This window comes from Sturnira hondurensis, unplaced genomic scaffold (genome assembly GCF_014824575.4).
Source record: "Sturnira hondurensis isolate 20B ecotype Veracruz unplaced genomic scaffold, ASM1482457v3 Scaffold0008640, whole genome shotgun sequence".
Classification (NCBI taxonomy): Eukaryota; Metazoa; Chordata; class Mammalia; order Chiroptera; family Phyllostomidae; genus Sturnira; species Sturnira hondurensis.
Window position 1 is genome coordinate 13,021,565 of NW_028081271.1, and position 19,398 is coordinate 13,040,962.

Genomic DNA, 19,398 nt, shown 5'->3' on the forward strand with positions numbered 1-19,398 from the left:
TTGATGCAGGGCCTTTCTCCTTCTGGACCCAGTCAAATGCAGGCCAAAGTCACACACTCTTAGAGTAGTCTCCTCCAAAACCCAAGGAAACCCACTGGGCATTGTGCCTCTTTTTGACTGTAGAAGGGTCAGGACGTAACACTTATCCTTCACTTGAGAAGAGAGATCTTGACATGACCCAAAGCATGGGATGATTTGGACCCCAGCCCACAAGGTCCACGTGTTGTGGCTAACAAATTCACATGAACCACAGAAGTCCAGTGGAGAAACAAAGACAGCATGGCCGCTCTCTGAGTGAGAGAGAGGATGTGTACACTCTAATTTGTGTCTAATGTATGGTGGTGTTTCTCCTGTGGTCAGGATTCACAGCTCCAAGAACCAAGGGCTGGAAATTGAACTGGTACCATTCACTGTGAGAGAGGGCCCTGAACCCTCCCTGGACAGGCTTTTATTGCTTTTCTGGGTATATTACATTGAGGATGGTCCCCATTTATTATGCACAGGTTTGCAGTAGGTGATTACCTTTTACAGATAACAAAGCAAAGAATGTTGCTAATTACTTCAAAGAGAAGGATGTTTCAGATCCAGAGGAAAAGTGGTTGAACTGGTTATACTCCATACTTGGGAGGTTTAGCACAGATTTCAGGAAGTAACTTTAGAGATATGCAGTAAACATTTTCTGCCTCAATTCAGGATGAGGGAGTTTTAGCAAAAGCAAGCCACAAAGCAGCCTAGGTACAATACAGGCCAACCTCAGTCCCCAATGACCTTTCCACGTAGGGGCTGGGCTACATTTCCCAAACCACATGGGTAGGTTCCCTATAATGGGATATCTAGACATTTCACTGAAGTGGAAGGCCCCTGAATCTTTGTCAGATTTATTTTCTACCCTTTGACATGCAAATGTGACATCAATAAGTCTATAGTAGTTTTTAATTCTTGTGCACTAGGTCCAGTCAGCATGCTATCATCAATGTGATGGGCTGATATAATGTCCTATGGAAGAGAAGGGCTTTTGAGATCTCTGTGGACTAAATTATCACCTGAGGGTAGGAAACTGATATACCCCCGAGGCTGGACAATGTTAACCCCATTACAGTTCTCTTAGTGAGTATGTCTCCCAGGTAATAATGGCAGCTGACATTTACAGAGCATTTATCATGCACCAGTAGCTGTTATAAGCACTTGGCATATTAACTAATTCATGTGTCATAATGACTCTTAATATCTCCACCTTGCAGATGGGTTTACAGGGAGGTTAAGTGATTTCTCCAGGATTACTCAATGTTTAATTCTGAGCAACAACATCAAAATAAAGATAAGATGGAGTAGGCAATGCTAAGAAACACTGCACAAACACCACTTAAACAGCTTTTAGTCTTTTATTTCCTTCAACAAGCCACCACAAGCAAGCAAGAGGGGACAGCAGGTGGAAGGCACAGCGCCATGGGTTCAGGTATTGACTAGTGCCTCTCACTGTTTGGCTGCCACTTATTCCCAGCCAGCAGATCTGGTGGTCTCTGCTCACATTGGTCTGTGCTCCAACCTTTACCGGGGATAAGAGCTCCCCCATGGTATGTGGTACTCTTCAACATGCAGGCAGCTTTTGGGATCATTGTACATCATGGCTTGGTGGACTTAATAGATCCAAGATTCTACCAGTGAACTTGGATCTGGAGCAGATTAATGAGAAGTATATGGATGAAATAACCATGCTAAGTCTAAGAGAAACATGAAAACTGTGCAAGTTTATGATTGTGTGACTTACAAAGTGTCCATATAATCCCCTTAGGGAAAAACCAACATCATGACACACTCCAGAGTGCTATGTGCTCACCTTTTAAAACCCCTTCATTGGACACGATTTTTCTGACAACATTTTTGAAAATAAGACACTATTGCAATTCTTGGAGCTATAAGAGATTGCATATACTCTTAAATTTTCAGGTGAGAAAACAATTAAACTGGATCTTTCTTTCCTTAAGATTCCTGTTACATGTAAAACGGTGGATATTTATTCCCCATCACTATCTTTTTCATGGAGGAAGTTGTGAGGAGACAGCTATCAATAGTGGCTCGGAGTTCCTAGTAACGCTATGCCACGTAACAGAACAAAACTAACGCTGGCGAAGTACCTAGAAAACACCTAGGTCTTTTAATCCTCATGACACGCTACAATAAAATCAGAAGCTTGGAAAGACAGAGTTGAAGCATATCTACCAAGATTAGCAAGAAGAGTAATCTTCAGAGATGTGATTCCAGCTCAGGTTTGACTCCATGCTTTGCTTTCTCCACTGGGGTATCATGCATTCCTCAGGGAACTGAGTTTAGCTGTAAACGATTAGGTAACTTTATCTGCCCTTTGTGTTCAGAGCTCACCGTTAATCCACGCAAACCTAAACCTTATGAATACTTAATGTTAAGTACTTTTACTACTTTCTTCTGGAGGGGAAAAAAGCAATTCTAATTGATGGACTGCCATTTCTAGATGGTTTGCTAGTAGTTTCAGGCAATCCAGCCCTTTTATCTCTATGCAGTAGGTATTTTCTTATTTTACGCCAGTAAACAGACACAAATAGATGCATTGTAAATCGGGGTGAACATTATTATTTCTTATGCTCTGTGAGTAATTGGCTAACGGGACCAGACAAGGTATTCCTATGCCTCCCCAAGGCGAGTTACAAACATCTAAGGTTTTATGTTGATTTACCCCCACTCCTTAGTGTTGTGCACAGATTTAAGACTCAAAACAAGGAGAATGCATGTTGTAGACAAATTTTAGTTGCACTGATGGAGTTTTCCTAGCAGCCACACATTTGTCAATTATGAACAATGACACAAATTTATGAAACAGATGGATAATGTTCAAGTTATAATCTGTAAACCCATATTAGATGACAATAAATGTCACTCATAATATTATGTTCCTTATCTTGTTGTATTTTGATGGTAGTCTTAAATAAACTTACCTATTTATTTAGATGGGAATATTAACATTACATTTATGAAGTGGACCCAAAAAATCTGGAATTTCCTTGTGGATGGGTCCTTTGTAGTACAGGCTTCCCCAGCTAGGTGAGTGTTCTAGGAACCTGTCTGTATCAGTGTACCAGCTGGCATTATTGTGAGAGGCTGCATTTGGCTTCAGTGAATTTTTTTGAAGACTCTTTCATAGCATTTGCCCATTTCATGATGGGTGATTTACAAGCACACCTGCCCACACCATGAGTATCTAGCAGCTTTCACCAAAAACAGAGTGACCCTTGTGCCCCACCCTTCCTTTTCACCCAATCTGGTCCTGAGTGACTTTTTGTTTCCCTGGATGAAAAATGTCCTCAAAGGGAAACATTTTGCTGATGTGGAATAGGTGAAACAAAAACAGCACAGGCATCAAAATTGATGAGTTCAAAAATTGTTTTGAGCAGTGAAAAAACATCTCAATAGATTATTGCATGAAATGGAGAGTACTTTGAAGGTAACTAAAGTTTAAACATGTAAGAATAAATACACCATTTTTAATAAATAAATTCTGGGTTTTTTTCAGGTCCCTCCTCATATTATATTAAAGATAGGTGAAACGACAATTTATCACCTGGTTTAATATTCTTGTGGTAGATTTCTACTTGATCCATCCAGACCTTGTTTTTCCTTAAGACACAGAATCTCCATGTGTTCATTCTATTGGAATAACGCTGTTTGTCTAACTTTCCACAATGCCTAGTTTGCTATTGAATGGGGAGCATGAAATGGAGGCCTCGTAGAGATTACCCCATGCACTGCAAACCTTTTTGATAGCAGACAAAAACGTAGGTTTAGGCAGTGGAAAAAGCAGTTGCTGAAGAATGGCATCTGAAGATAAGTGATGGATAGCAGTGAAGTTTTTATCTGTTTGGGAGGGGGTGGATAAGAGAGGTGACGGGAGTGGAGAGGACAGATTAAGCCAAAAAGAATGAAAAAGAAAGGAACAAACAATTATTTGAGTCTAACTTAAGATGAAAATAAAAATACAAAGATAATAGAAAAAAATCTAATTTTAATAATTAACATCTATTCAACTACTGACTTGATTTTGCAAAGAGAAACCATAGACACGGAATAGTTCCCTAGATTGCTGAAATTTATATAACTAGTAAATGACAGGACTTGAATTCCAATTGTAGCAGTTGGAACCAGTATTTTCAAAGGGAGTATTACGAAAGCACACAGAGTGAGAAAACTGAGAGGGGACAGAGAGACCAAAGGGCTAAATGGGGAAGGGAAGGGAACGAAGACTGCATGGAAAAAAAAAAGATTACCAATGGGCTAATTATAGTTATGCTTTATTAACGGACACAACGCTTTGCATATGTTAGCTCACCGAATGCCGCTAACAATTCTGTGAAGTGCCTAGTATTCCATTTTCCAGACGAGAACACTTGCTAGATGAAAAACGACATTTTCTTCTTGCACTGAGTTACACCAGAATAGCAGGCTCCGGGACAAGGTAAGGAAGACTAAAGGAGACTTGACTACAGAACGGAGCAGGGCAAGGTAAGCAAGCTGAGAGCGAGAAATACAAAAAAGCTTCCCATTTAAGTAGTGACTGGTTCCAGCATTCAAATTTCCCCCGCTGGCCCGCCTAGGGGGTCACAAAACCCGCCCCCTAGCCACAAGACCACGCCCCTTTCCGCGGCCGTTCTCAAAGCTCCCAATACTTCCCTCCTTCTCTTTGACCCCGCCCACCTCTCGAAGCATCATTTCCTGTGCGCTGGATGCTAATTGGTCCAGCAGTCGGAAGTGAGGGCGGGCGGAGCGGCCGTTGCCGCAGTGACAGTGCTGGGGGAGTCCGAAGATGGCGGCGTCGCGTCGCTCTCAGCATCATCACCACCATCATCAACAACAGCTCCAGCCCGCCCCAGGGGCTTCGGCGCCGCCGCCACCACCTCCCCCACCACTCAGCCCCGGCCTGGCCCCCGGGACCACCCCAGCCTCCCCCACAGCGGGTGGCCTGGCCCCCTTTACCTCCCCGCGGCACGGCCTAGCGCTGCCGGAGGGGGATGGCAGTCGGGATCCGCCCGACAGGCCCCGATCCCCGGACCCGGTTGACAGTACCAGCTGTTGCAATACCACCAGCACAATCTGTACCGTCGCCGCCGCTCCCGTGGTCCCAGCGGTCTCTCCATCAGCTGTCGGGGTCCCTCCCAACCCAGCCTGTGGTGGCAATAACAATTCACCGTCGTCCTCTTCTTCCCCGACTTCTTCCTCATCTTCTTCTCCGTCCTCCCCTGGATCGAGCTTGGCGGAGAGCCCCGAGGCAGCCGGAGTTAGCACCACAGCAACAGTGGGGCCTGGGGCAGCGGGACCTGGGCCGGGGGTCCCAGCAGTGAGCGGGGCCCTACGAGAACTGTTGGAGGCCTGCCGCAATGGGGACGTGTCCCGGGTAAAGAGGCTGGTGGACGCAGCAAACGTGAATGCTAAGGACATGGCCGGCCGGAAATCTTCCCCCCTGCACTTCGCTGCAGGTCAGAGACTTTTGAGTTGCTTTTTAAGGGTTTTGGTGTTGGGGACTGGGCTCCGGGTAAGGAAGGAAAACAAGTTATTATGATAGAACAAAATGGGGGCGTGGTTATGGTTCTTTAACACCTCACCGGAAGACTAGATAGAGGCTCCTTTCATTGATAGTGTCTGGGTGACGGGGGCGTGGTAGGGAAGCGTGGGAATCCATTCCTTTTGGTGTTTGCACAGTGTTATTTGTAACTCCCAAATCCCCTTAGTGGTAGTCTCTGGGTGTATACGTAAACATTTTCAGTTCCGAGGGTGTAGGAATAAAGTTAGATTTGGGCAGCGTTACAGTAGTTTTGTCATGTGTTTGCTAGTTTATTTCGTTTTTAAAACAAAAGCATTTCCCCTGAGTACTAGAACAAAGGAAGTTGAATGTAACTCAACAAGTGTTTAAGGACCTGTCATAGTCTTAGTAAGCCAGTGAAAAGCAAAAATTAAATTTATGAAACTTCCCTTTCCTCAAGTTTACAGTGTGGGTGGATCCGAGAAGACAACAACTGAAGAAGAATATTTCAATGTGTTATGTGATAACAAGAAATATAGGCTTTGAAGTTCTGGGCACTGCTCTTTGTTAGTTGTCTAACATAGTTTAGATCATCTCAGTTTCCTCCGTTTTCTCATGGCGAAAATTACATGCAAAGGTCGTGTGGGTAATTAGTGAGAAGCATTTGGCACATAAATTCTCCAAAAAGAGTGCTAATTTCTAAACCCTTGATCTTTTGTCCTTTGTCCTTTTTTCTTTTGGCATTAATTGACTATTTTCTCTTAAAAACTTATAGTAAGAAAACTTTATATTTTTATAAAATACAGGAAACGACATACTCCGACATACTCCCATGGCCTTGATAGCTGCCTAAATATTGACGTATTTAAAAAGTTGTAATGTTATATACATCAGGAATATTACGTTAGAAATGTACATGTTATATATTTATTATACAGTTTATACAAGACAAAAATATACAAAATTAAAAAGCACCACACACACATCAAAGATAATAAGTCAAAGATGCCCTCTGTTAAGTTTCTTGAGGTGTGTCTAATATGTGTCAGGCCTTCAGTTTATTCTTGTAATGGTAAAACATTTAAGATATGTATGTAAGATATGTATGATTTAAATTTACCACAACTTGAATGATATTATTGTCATTTTACAGATGACAGCAATGAAGTATATGTACTGTTTAAATCGGTCCAAATTCAAGAAGTGGAATAACTGGCTTGAACTCCGAACAGTTTGATTTTAGAGCTTGTGAAATCAAGATTAAACGATTATAACCTGTTCCTGAGTTAATGTCGCTTTTAGTTTTTGTATTTGTGGTGAAGAGTTTTTGCTTTCCCAGTTTTGGGGGAAGTAATTGGGACACGTGTTTTAAGAGTACATTCACACATTTTTATTGCAGCCAATACTTAGAAACATTTTACAGACCTGGCTGGTGTAGCTCAGTGGGTTGAGTGCAGGCCTGCGAACCATAGGATCGCGGTTCAATTCCCAGTTAGGGCACATGCCTGGGTTGCAGGCCAGTTCTCAGCAGGGGACTCATGAGAGGCAACCATACATTGATATTTCTCCCCTTCTCTCCTTCCCTTTCCCTCTAAAGATTAAAAAAAAAAAGAAACATTTTACATTGTCACACAAACTGAACCAAAAGTTTCAGGAAACATTACTTTTCTTTACTATGTGTACTTTACTCTAATATATCCTATTACATTTCATTTTTTACAAATGCTGTTTGTGATTCATCACTTGGCCCCGATCAACAATTCGAGAAACATGGGAAATCTTTGTTAGATTACTGGGACCATTCTTGACAAGTAGACTACTGTTCGGAATGTAATGAGTTGAGTCATGAATGGCCTGGCATCTAACTAGACATTTCCTCAAGGATATTGCTTATTTGAGCTGAAATAGCATCTTTTTTTGGGCCAAATGTAAGGTCTATGACCGATGTTATAAATTAACCAAGGTTGTTAATTTTTGCATACTTTATTCTAAATTTGACTATTTTAACATATTGTTTCACACATCTTGTGACTCCTCAGCATACTACTTTGTAAGTAATCACAGATTATCATTTATTTGTGTGATAATTAATTTATGTAGCATTAGCCACACTTAGAGTTTGTCTCCCAAATCACTAATTTTGTTTGCCACATTAGTTAACTTTGTATCATTTTGGAGTTTTGTGTGTACCCAGATAAGTAATGAAGACAAGCTAGAGTCTTGTAATTTTTGTTGTAATTATGAGAACCTAACTTTGAACTGGTTTTTACAGGAAAAAAATTAGTTCAGTTGTGGAAAACTGACAGAACAAAAAGTAAAACTCGCCGTGGTATAAAAACAACACTCTGTAGTGAGTTTACCATACTTCATGTTTGTGGCCACAGCGTTGAAACTTTGTTAAATCTAGTCTTCTCTGTCATGTATAGGCTGTTTAAAAATAATTCTCAGTTGACTGTTAGTTGGTTTGAATGCCAGTCTTTGAATTGTCATGGAATAGCTGTTTTAAAGATGGAAATTGGTAGTCTCCTCGTATGAGAAAATTTAAAACCTGTACTTCAGTTTTTTCACAAATGTTTTATTACTTATCATAGATTACGTGTTAGGCACCGACACTATTTTGAAATGGCAAATAGTCCGTACCCTTATGGAGCTTGGAGTCTACAGGGGGAAGTAAACGAGAACAGCAACAAACCCCGCCCCACGAAGTGTGCAGCTTAAAGTCACCTGAAGTGATAGGAAGAGTATGTTATATACTCTCTGTTCAGTAGATAGAAGCGACTCTTGTCCTGGTTTTATAGCATAAGGAAGTCTCTCTAGATAGAGATTGTGAAGCTGGGATTTAAAAGATGAGTCCAAGGTAGCTAGACATAGAAAATTGGAGGAAAGAATGTTAATTCATGCCTTTTTTTCATTTTAAAATGAGTTTATAGTTCTATAGAATGAAATTAAACCATTTTAAAGATCTCAGAAATGATGTGAAGTCATATTTAAAGCCTTCTGATTTTTTAAAAATATTACCATAAGAGTAACCAAAATTCTTTCCAGCAGCACAGTTAATCCTTTCTATTCCATTTTGGAATGTGATAATTATTTGTTTAACATATGGCTTAGAGACGGTGTTATTAATGGAATTATCCTATCCACATTTAGAAACACAATCTTTGGTTTCCATTGTTGATAAGTTCTCAAAATACTATTTATAATGCCTTCTTACAGAGGGCTCTATCAACATGAGGCAGTCTTACATTGTTGACCAGAGTTTATGTAAGACTTTCTCTTCTGCAGATAAGATCCTTGACCCTGGTTTTCTATTGTTCAGAGGACAACAGTCCAAACTTTATAAATAGTATCAATTTGGAGCGATGATATCTTCTTAGTTTAGTGCCTAGTAGTGACATACTTTTGTTAAAGGACTCTGATGAGGTCTCTGTTTAAAGAAAAGTTTAGGTGACGTCTTATTCAAAAAAGCTTTTAACTTAGTGTTAAATTCTGGGATTTCATAGCATTTATCTTAAATTTAATATATTTTGAAATAGGCTTCCTGGTAGTTCATGAACAGATGACTTGGATTAGGATGTATAATGTGAGATGTTTCAGTATCAAAGCCAGCAAAGCATATGGGGCAGTTTTATGCTTTCTTTTCATTTGGGTGGCATCTACAGCAACACACCTTTAACCGCATAGATGGTGCCTGACTTACCCCTGGCTCTCCTGATTTTTCAGCCTGACCCTGCTTGCCTTTTTCCTTATCACTGTACAAGTGTAGTTTCTACTAAAAAAAAAAAAAAAAAACCGCAAAAAAACCCCCCGCAGTGTCCTCTAAACCATGGCACATCAGTGTGTAGGAAAAGGCGTCAGAGCTCCCAGTCCTTGGGTGGGAGGGGATCTTTTTGTCCTTTTCGTTGTCTTGCTTCTACTTTTAAGCCAATGTCCTGCCTCAGGATATAAGATGAGTCTAGTTTGGTAATAGAAGAAAAGGAACTAGTTTCATAAATATCTTCCCAGGCTTAAAATTGTTGGCTTTAGCTTGGATTTTTGTTACTTAGTGTTTTTGTAAAACCCACAGTTTCCCTAAGGTACCACTGAGCAAACATACTAAAGAGAATGCCCACATTCTGATAAGGACAGCCATGAAAAACTTGAAGCTGACATATTTAATGGTCAATATTGAACATTTTCCCCTTAACGGCTAGAAAATGAATGCTGTGTACTCCAAATCACTTTTGTTCAACCCTGTCAAGAAAAAGAAATACAAGGCACAAGTGTCTCTGTTTGTGGATCACATGATTCTTTAATGAAAATCCTAAAGAATCTACAAAAGAGCGAATTAGTTCTATGGGGTTACTATTGAAGTTAATCATACAGCAAACATTTGAAAAATAAAAATTTTCAAAATCTATTACAATACATCAATACACATTTTTAAAAAATTAGGAATAACAAATGTCATGAAAGACCCCTACACTAAAATTACAAAAAAAGAGAAAAGAAAGAAAGGAAAAGAAGGCCTATCCCCACTCATTTTCACAGCCAGAAGTTATATGGGGACTTCTCTTCCGGACACTGGACCTGCGGGCTGGGGGACCTGATGCTGGGTTGGGACCTCTTGCTCCTTGGGGAGCTGCCACCAAGATATCCCTCCCAATTTTACCTACCGCACATAGGTGTGGGGACCAGCCTGGTCTGTGTCTCTGCCCCTCCTACCAGTCTCAGTGTGGCTTCTTTAATTCCCTAGTTGTAGGACTTTCATTCAGCCAGATTTTAGGTGGTTCTGCATGATGGTTGTTCTGAGTTTAGTTGTAAAATAATTTTGATGTGGTTGTGGGAGGAGGCGAGTACTGCGGTTGCCTGCACTGCCGTCTTCAGCCATCTTGACCGGAAGTTGCTTGGGAAGTGCTCTTGAAAAGAGTAAGTATTCTGCAGTTGTTGGTTGTAGTGTAAATAAATCAAAGCGCTTGATTCTGTTGGTCAGATCACATACTTTCTTTATGTCTTATATCTTATATTTTTGTGTGTGTATATATATATATATATATATTTCTTATTCCTTATATTCATTTACTTTCAACCTGTGTCTTCATATTTAAAGTATGTTATAGACAATATATATTTAGATGTTGCTTTTCTAGTTTTTCTGGTAATCTGTCTCTTTTCATATAACCCTTTAACTTACCTTGATAACCTAAAATTCCAATTAAGGGTTTTTACTTAATCTTTTCAATATTATATCTGTACACCATTTCTTTCATAACTAGATTTCTGGTTCTCAAGGGCCTAGAGGATTTTAGAATCAGAATATTACATAATTACTAATTTGCTTTATGCAGAAATCTCAAAATAGTAATATAGACATTAAAATGATTACTGAAAATGGTTAAAAATGTTTTACACATGTTATACTCCTTTTTGCTCCATTATTCTTGCTCAGTTACAGGATGTAGCTATTATATGCTTTCTCCTACAAATCTCATTGGGTTTTAGTTCTGTAAGTATATGTGTGGTAGATAGTCCCCAAACATGGCTACCACATACTCCTTCTGTGTGTGCGTACTATACCACTTATTTCTCTCCCTTGTATTTGAGTTGGTCTTGTGATTTGCTAGGGTGATAGGAATATGGCAAAAGTTATGCTGAACCTTGAGAGAGCCGAAACACTCACTGTTGTGCATTGGGAACTCTCTCTTTTGGAATCCAGCCACCAGGCTTTGAGAAAGATTGTGGGGTGAGAGGTAAGGCTGGTCAACAGTCCACAGTGATGCCCTCAGCCAGTGCCCACTGCCTGCTGAGTGATTGAACCACCCTGGATACTCAGTCTCAGCAAGCACCAGATGCCTGAATTCAGTTAATGCACAGTACCACCAGCAATAAAAGTGCTTTTACTTTAAGCCACTAAAATTTGGAATGGTTTGTTATACAGCAATGGAAACCTGAAATCATTAACTATTTCTGTTGCTAATACCACTAATCCTTGTATTGATGTCTCTGTAATTTTGATAGTCTGCCACTTGATCTTTAGCATTTACTCAGGATTATGTCCTGGAAACAGTATTTCCTGAAAAATTTTCAGTGTCACTCAGTTGCCTTATTTTTGGAAGTCAGTTTGGCTGAATGTAAAACCTTCGGTTTTCATATTCTTTCCTGAGTATTTAAAAAGTTATTCCATTTTAGTAAAAAGTGTAAATATTGAAAGTATAATGGTTGTCTGATTTTCTTTCTCTTGGTCTTTTCCTGGTTGTCCAAAGGATTTTTTTTCCTCTTGCACTTAAGTCCAAGTATTCTGATAGTTTAGTTTAGTTTAGGTTTATTTTCTCAGATAATATGATGTGCTATTTTCTTTACATACAAGGGTAGTTTTGGATCTTTTATTTATAGAAGTTTTCTTGAATTAGAGTTCTTAGTATTCATCATTTTTCCTTGGTTTTATGTATCTTGAAAGCTTTCCCATCTTCTAAATTTGTCCCTTGCTTTTTCTTTGTGATAACAGATACATAACATAAAATTTACCATTTAGCCATTACTTCAGTGCCATTAAGTGCATCCACAGTGCCGTACAGCCATCATTGTTGTCCTTTTTCACAACTTTTCACCATCCCAAATAGAAAGTCTGTCCCCATTTAAATAATTACTGCTCATTCTTGCCTCCCCTGCCCCCAGCCACTGATAACTGGCACTTACTCTTGAAACCTTGAAAAAATATGTATCTTCAGTTATTTTTGCTTTTCAAAAAATTTGTCTTTTTATCTTCCATTTCTCTTACCGTAGGAGTTGGGAAATTTTTTCTGTAAATTGCCAGACAATAAACATTTCAGGCTTCGTGCCCTGTATGGCCAAGAACTCCACTGTGCTTTTGTACTATGAAGATGTCAATTGTTTGTGTTCCAATAAAACTTTATTTGTAAAAACAGGTGATGGTCACTTTGGTGTATGGCTCCTAGTTTGCTAATCCCTGTCATAATGCATTACCTGTGGTATTTTTTTCACTTTTGTTTTCCTTTTTTAGTCTTTCATTCTGAAATGAGTTTTTCTTTTATTTTTAATTACTTCCTGAGTTCTACCATCTTATTTCTAATTCAGGTGTATGTTATTTTTCATAACTTGTATCATTTTTCATATTGTCCTTTAGCTAGTTTTGAAATAGTAAATTGTAATTTTCTCTGTTTTGTGGACATTTTCTTCTGTTACATATTGTCTGTTGGGTAACAATTCGGCTCGGAATCTCATAAGAACTTTGCATGGCATTTGACCTCAATATTTTTCCATTGCTCATTTTTATAGAAATTAGTTGCTAAATAATTTCCGGGATAAAAATAGAGGTCTGAGATGTCGATGGTAACTCTCCTTGCCCTACCTTCTGATGTTGGACATGCAGCTCTGACCTAGAATAGACGAAGTCTCTCGATGAGGCTTGCAGGATCATCTCTTACAGCAGCACTTAAATTATGAAACGTCACTATTCATATCTCAGTTTATGTTGCCTCTGTGCCACTTTCAAGGGCACCTTAATCAAACGTTCCATTAGGGACATTTTACAGATAAGATGATTTCCTCACAGCCTTGTTACATAGAAGTCTTGTTCTTTCTTTTTCTTTTTCTTTTCTTTTTTTTTTTGTGTGTGTGTGCAAGTTTAGTCTGGTCACCTGCCTTCTTTTCTCTCTGGGGCATTTCCTTCCTTTCAGACCTGAAGTGATTCTTTGGCAGTTAAAAGGCCAAAGAAATACACCTAGGGGATAGAAGCCGTATCATAGAGGGCGAAATTGTGAGCATAAGTATGTTGAAAAATGGAATCTTAAGCCTACACAGCCCAGGAGAAGAAAACAAATCAGTGTAAATAATGCTAAGAAAATGTATTTCATTGTAGTGTTGGGTTTTAGAAAGGAGTAAACATCAGTCTGGGGATGAAATGCTGGATAATGCACTAGAGTGGTTTGTTTTTAAGTGTATGTAATAGCCTGCTTTTGCTTTGTGGACAAAGAAATGGTTTGGCTAGCTGATTGTAAAATATGCAGTAGATAAATTGAAGACATGAGTGCCTCTTAAATTCTCATTTTTCCTCTATTTCCAGGTCCTTGAAATTACTTTGGTCTGTGTTTACTCTTGTGGCAGAAACTCTCAGCAGGGTTAGGGGGATCTAATGACTTGTATCTAGTGTGGATCATAATAAGAATTCAGTAGGGTTTTTAAAAAATTTTCTGCCAAAGCCTAGGTGCATCATTTGATTTCTGATGCAAGTTCTGAGTGTTTTGTTTTTGTACGCCTACTGGGTTTTCCTTTACGGCTTCTTCACCAGCTCTCTAAGATTGCTTTTCCTAGCTTCGAGTTGCTGGGTTCTTTGTCAAGTGGAAACTGTTTTGCTTGTTTGTTCAGGTATCTGTATGTAGATGAACCAGCAGCGTGAGCTTCAACACTTTTTCTTTTGAGGCTGTTTTCTCAAAAAACTGTTTTCTGTGTCAGCTCCCTATTCAATTTAGACTAGCGATTTTTTAAAAATTGTAAAGGGGAAGTAAAGTGGTGGAAAGTTTCCCTTCCCTCTTGCCTTTTTGACAGAACAAACTAAACTAATGGTTAGTGACAACTGTTTGTTGGTTTCTTGGAACTTGCAACGTTTTTTTGTCCTGTGATGGTTTTCAAAAGAAAGTAAAGAGATATTTGGTGGTTAACAGATGGTTTTTATTAACTACAAACTAAAAAAAAAGGTTTTGAATTTACTGATTGACCAAAAATCCTTGAAGCTGAAGCCCCCTGTATCATCAAATACAGTTTAAAAATAACCTAAACCTCCTGATGCTTAGCTAATACCCAGTTATAATGCTTTTGAAAACCTGGAATATGTGTGTGTATAACTAGACACTGAAAAGATGCCTTCATTCTGATATGTTCACCAACCATGAAAAGCGTTTTGATATTCTCATCCATCTTGTTTAATAAGATGTGCAGTTCTTCATTTCCAGAAGCTCAGGTTGTTCTCAGCTTGACTGTGGAAATTTGTTATTTTAGAAAGAAATAACATGGGATTGTGGTTAATGAACACAATTAACTCTTTTTTTTCTAATGTCTTAAGAAGTGATGCTGACCTACGCTTTACAACATCGTTGAGGGAAATTATTCTCATTTGGGGAAAAAACTTTTGGGCTAATTAAAAAATTTATAGCAAGCCATCAAAAACTTGGCTATCCCTGTCCCCACCCACACACTCGCAAAAAAAAAAATCTACAAAGATTTACCGGTAGGAAAGTGTAACTATTGCCCTATTGGAATTTTTTGAAAGCTGGAATTTTTTGAAACTGAGGTATGTAGTAAGATTCAGTGTTTAATTCAGTGAATTGTTTATAGTATGTGCTCTATAAATATTTGACTAAGTGGAACTTTGTATGTTCTGATTTCTGATCTTCCAACTTTCTCGAATATGGAAATAATCTTACATATTAGCCAGCCCTTTGTCATTAAAGTGCTTTCACTGCTCCATTGGCTTATATGTGAATGAACTTCATTTTGATAGTGTTACTAAACGAGTGTAAAAACTGACAAAAGCGGCAACACCTGCCTTAGAGTGTCTTCCCTATAATTTTATTTAATCCTGCCAGCAACCATATGAGATATGAGTACGAGATATTTTAAGGCGAAGAAACTGAGACTTACAGATCAGTGTCTTGTCCAAGGTCACATAGCTATTAAGTGATGGAGACAGGTTTAAACCCACTGATGACTGTCTGAAAATCATTTGGCCCATGCTAGTCTAACAGAAAGATGATAGCAATGAGAAATAATTTTTGAGTCATTTTTTAACTTGGTAGTTACTACTTTCTCACATTTGTTTTCTGAAAATAAAAATAAGAAAGTAAGTTTTGGAAAGTACGGTAAAAGTAGGTTTACTTTTACCTGCTTTTACCACCATCTCACTACCCAAGGCAGGCAGGTCATGGAGTGTTTTTGACACATCTCCCCTGGAAGTTACTGGCATGTTGGGCTCTGATCTATTGATCAGTTGCTTCATAACCGTACAGTGTGATTGAGAGTAATCTGTTTTTGAGAACCTCATAATTTAACGGAAGAGGACATTTTGGCATCTCCTTTCTTTAAAAGACTACTTAAAATTATTAGCAATATTGAAGATAAAATGCTGTGTGTTTTGATTCATGCAAGCAGTCAAGAAAAAAGAATTTGAGTAATAAATAAAACAGAGAGAGTTACAGCAGTCTGAAAATACATAATGTCCCGACTTGACTCTGAAAGATAAATTCTGTGTTACAAATATGCTACCACAATTAAAAATTTTAGGATGGGGGGACCTGTCATTGTAGGCGTTTTGGTTTTCCTATTGTCCTAGAAGAAACTCAATTCTTAATATTACCAACATGAATTGGGAAATAGCTTACTCAGTAGTGAGTCTTCGTGATATGTTGAAGTTACCCTTTCATCTCTTCCGTTAGTTCACATTTCTGAGAGTAAATGTGATCCTCCATTGGCAGTATGAAACCAGGTATTAATAGAGTTTTAATAGAAATTGAAAGGGATTTGTACAACTTGCTTAATTAGTAGTCAGTAGGACAATTCCAGTGTGTTTCTATCCTTTGATCTGTTTCTTAGGAATCTGGCTTAAACCCTAATATTTTATAGTAGTTCAGTAACAGCTCATTAAATGTAAGCACCAAGAAGATGAGAATTATTTCCTGTTCCTGAGAAAGTTTGTGGTTAAAATTCAGTGGTTCTCAAGTTTATCAGTCTCTGAACTCTTTTACACTCTTAAAAATAATTGATAGAGCTTTTTTGTTTATGTGGATTATGTCTATGGAGATTTATCATGTTAGGAATTAAAACTGAGAAATTAAAATTTAACGATAGTAAACTCTGTGTCAGGCGATGGTCCTTGGTGCCAGTTTGACACCAACAGTAATCCCCAGTTCGGGGTGACGTGAAGAAGGAAACTATTCAGTGCAAACAGCGCATGTGATCTAGCACAGCTGTGAGAACAGCTTAACAGTGTTACAGCTCAATGAAGAGACAGCGTGGCTATAGAACAGCATGGCTGCAGTGTGGCCTTCTGGGGGGCGAGGTCCCTCTTTGGCTTGACAGCTCTGCTGTGGTCTGCTCCACCTGCTTTGCTCTGCCCTCTGCCAGTCTGCTCCACTGACTGGTCCAGTGAGACATGTTTGGTTGTTTCAACTTTTGATTTTTCAGTTCCAGCCAGGGATGCACAGTCTTTGGTGGAAAGGGAAAGTGTGCTCATACCAGAGAGGAGCTGACTTATATTGGCAGAAGTCCTCAACCCCAGTCTCTGATTGGTCCATCTTCATGCAGATGAGGACTCCAAATCCTTGCAGTATGATTGGTCCAAAAAGCACTGCCCTGATTGGTCAGGATGGAGCGGCTTTGCTTCTTCTGTAAAATTGCTGATGAGGATATAGCTATGCAGCTCTGATTGGATGGGGAAAGCCTCAATCCTAATGGTTGAAATACAATTCCAGGAATTCCTTTATAAGGGATTGCTCAACTGGCAGGGACTTAGTGCAGGCTGGCAGTTCAGTGTGGGAGGCAGGAATTTCGCTGTAGGCTTCTCCCTGAAGCATGGCTTGTGTGAGAGGCCCCTGTTCATAACTGACAGCTAGGCTCTCTTTTTTAAATTTGACCTGTTAGCTACCAGGAGTCCTTCTTGGTATGTATCTTTCTTAGGGTCCACATGTGTTAGAGGTGCATCATACTTTTAATGAAAAGTATTTTCTAAAACAAAGATTAATGAAAACAGGTATTATTTTACACTTTGTAAGTCACTGTAATGTCTCTGACTTAATAGAACAGGTGAATTTTCATTGCTTCTGCATGCCATTTGTTGTACTTTATTATTTATTTGAATTGATGTGTCTGAGAGTGATTCTGCTTTAAATCCTAGATAACTATGTAGTTGGAAAATGAAGAAATCTTTTCAGAGCATTTTGAGATAATGTTAGATTTGTTTTCTTTGATGCTACACCCAAAGTTGATAAATAGCATTTTCCTGAAGGTTAGCTGCAGTATGGACTTGGAAGCCATAGCAATAAATTTTTCATACTCTGTTATGCTAAAATTCATTGGCCCATCTTGCACAAATGGATCTTTTAAGCATGTTTTGGTCATTTCAAAAATATTAGTTCACTGAGTTCTGCATATCTTCCAAATGTTGACACATTTCACTTTTATATAATAAACACATTTATTAATATAATCACCAGTCTTATTGCAAAAGTATTTAAGTATTGGGAAATTGTGAAGCCCGTGGTGGCAGTTGCCATTTAAAAAAATTCTCATTTTTATTTGAAAGCTCAAATTTTGTAATTAGGAACAAATGTTATCTGCTGTTTTCCTTGAGGTTACCGGCTCACTTTGTTCATTCTCTATAAAATGTCTGCCAAACACACAGATCACACTGAGCTCCAACAAGTGCTTATGTTTTGTCCTTCAAGACAGCCCTGTTTGGTGCACAGTAGAAGTGATTAGTGTGTATTTCTCATTTTGCCACAAGAATGTTAAAGAGATATGGACTCAAGGGTTGGCATTTGGTAACACTAATAACATTTACATTTTCGTGAAGGATGTTCGTAAGTGAAACTGGGGGCTTTTTTTTTTTAACTGTGAGAACCTGGTGTTGAATACAATGACTAATATTGTAGTTTGGTGCCACTGTCTTGGTTCATGCCAAGTTTCATTACCTTTGCTTTTGTGTCATCAGGAACACCACGCGCACATTTTCCAGATGATCAGCACATGATATAAAAGCAAGCATTGTCTTGACAGTGAAAAAGGCAAAATCATCTTAGTATTGTTTTATGTGAGTAGTTTTGACTTTAGATCTCCACACTTTGGAGGTTGTTGAGCTAATACAAGTGGTTCTTAATTTTGTTAGCATTCTTTTGAGACTCTATAAAAGGTATAGGCATTTTCTCCAGAAAGATATACTGAAACATCAAATTTTACATGTGATTTTCAGATGATTACAGACTTTCAGAAGCACGAGAGCTATAGTTTTCGAACAGGCTGGTAGGCCACTCTCCCCAAATTTCTCATTCTGATGTTCTGGAATAGAGTCTGAGAATTTGTGTTTTTAACAAGTTCCATCAGCATGCGGATGCTCACTTTGAGAGCAATGATTCTTAACCCTAGTCTAATTAGATCTGATCCCATGGGTAGGGGTAGGGATTTCTTTTTTTAATCAATCAGTTAATTAACTTCTTTTTAGAGAAAGGGGGAGGGAGGGAGAAAGAGAGGGAGAAAAACATCAGTGTGTGAGAGAAACATCCATCAGTTGCCTCTTGCGCACCCTTGACCAGGGACCTGGCCCACAACCCAGACACATGCCCTGCCTGACTGGGAATTGAACCTTGGCAGTTCTCAGGCCAGCACTCAATCCACTGAGCCAAATCAGCCAGGGCCTTTTATTTATTTTTTAAAACTCCTCTGGTGATTTTAACATATAGACAGGGTTGAGGATCATTGCTTGAGGTCATAGGGAACCCAGGTGAAGACTCCCAAGTTAAGTGAGATGAAGAACATATGTATTTGTATAACTTTTTATGATTTAGGAAGTATTTTGACAATTATTATTTATTATTTATAAGCTTACATGGTAGTTACTATCTCAGAGGAAAAACCTGGCTTGTTATTCATGAAGTTGTCGAGTTATAGAAACTCTGGACTTTGAGTCTGTGAAATGAGCCAAAATTGTGGAAAGTTTGTAAGACAGTGCCACACATCTGTTCCTAGAGTGTTTGAATGTAGATATGTGTTACTAAATTTGCTTTGCTGAAAGTTTCTACTAATATGTATCCCTTGGCAACACCAGCCATTATCATAATTTCTTTTTAAAATACAGCATATATACAGAA

The 19,398-nt window shown here is 38.8% G+C and overlaps 1 protein-coding gene across 1 annotated transcript in view; it reads left to right on the top strand.

Moving 5' to 3' along the window:
• Nucleotides 1–4,781: 4,781 nt before the first annotated feature.
• Nucleotides 4,782–19,398, top strand: part of TNKS (tankyrase) — a 173,224-nt gene continuing 158,607 nt past the window's right edge. The window contains exon 1 of the mRNA XM_037055295.1: nucleotides 4,782–5,501. Coding sequence (XP_036911190.1) covers nucleotides 4,832–5,501 — 670 coding nt within the window. The 5' untranslated portion in view covers nucleotides 4,782–4,831. The remainder of the gene's footprint in view (nucleotides 5,502–19,398) is intronic.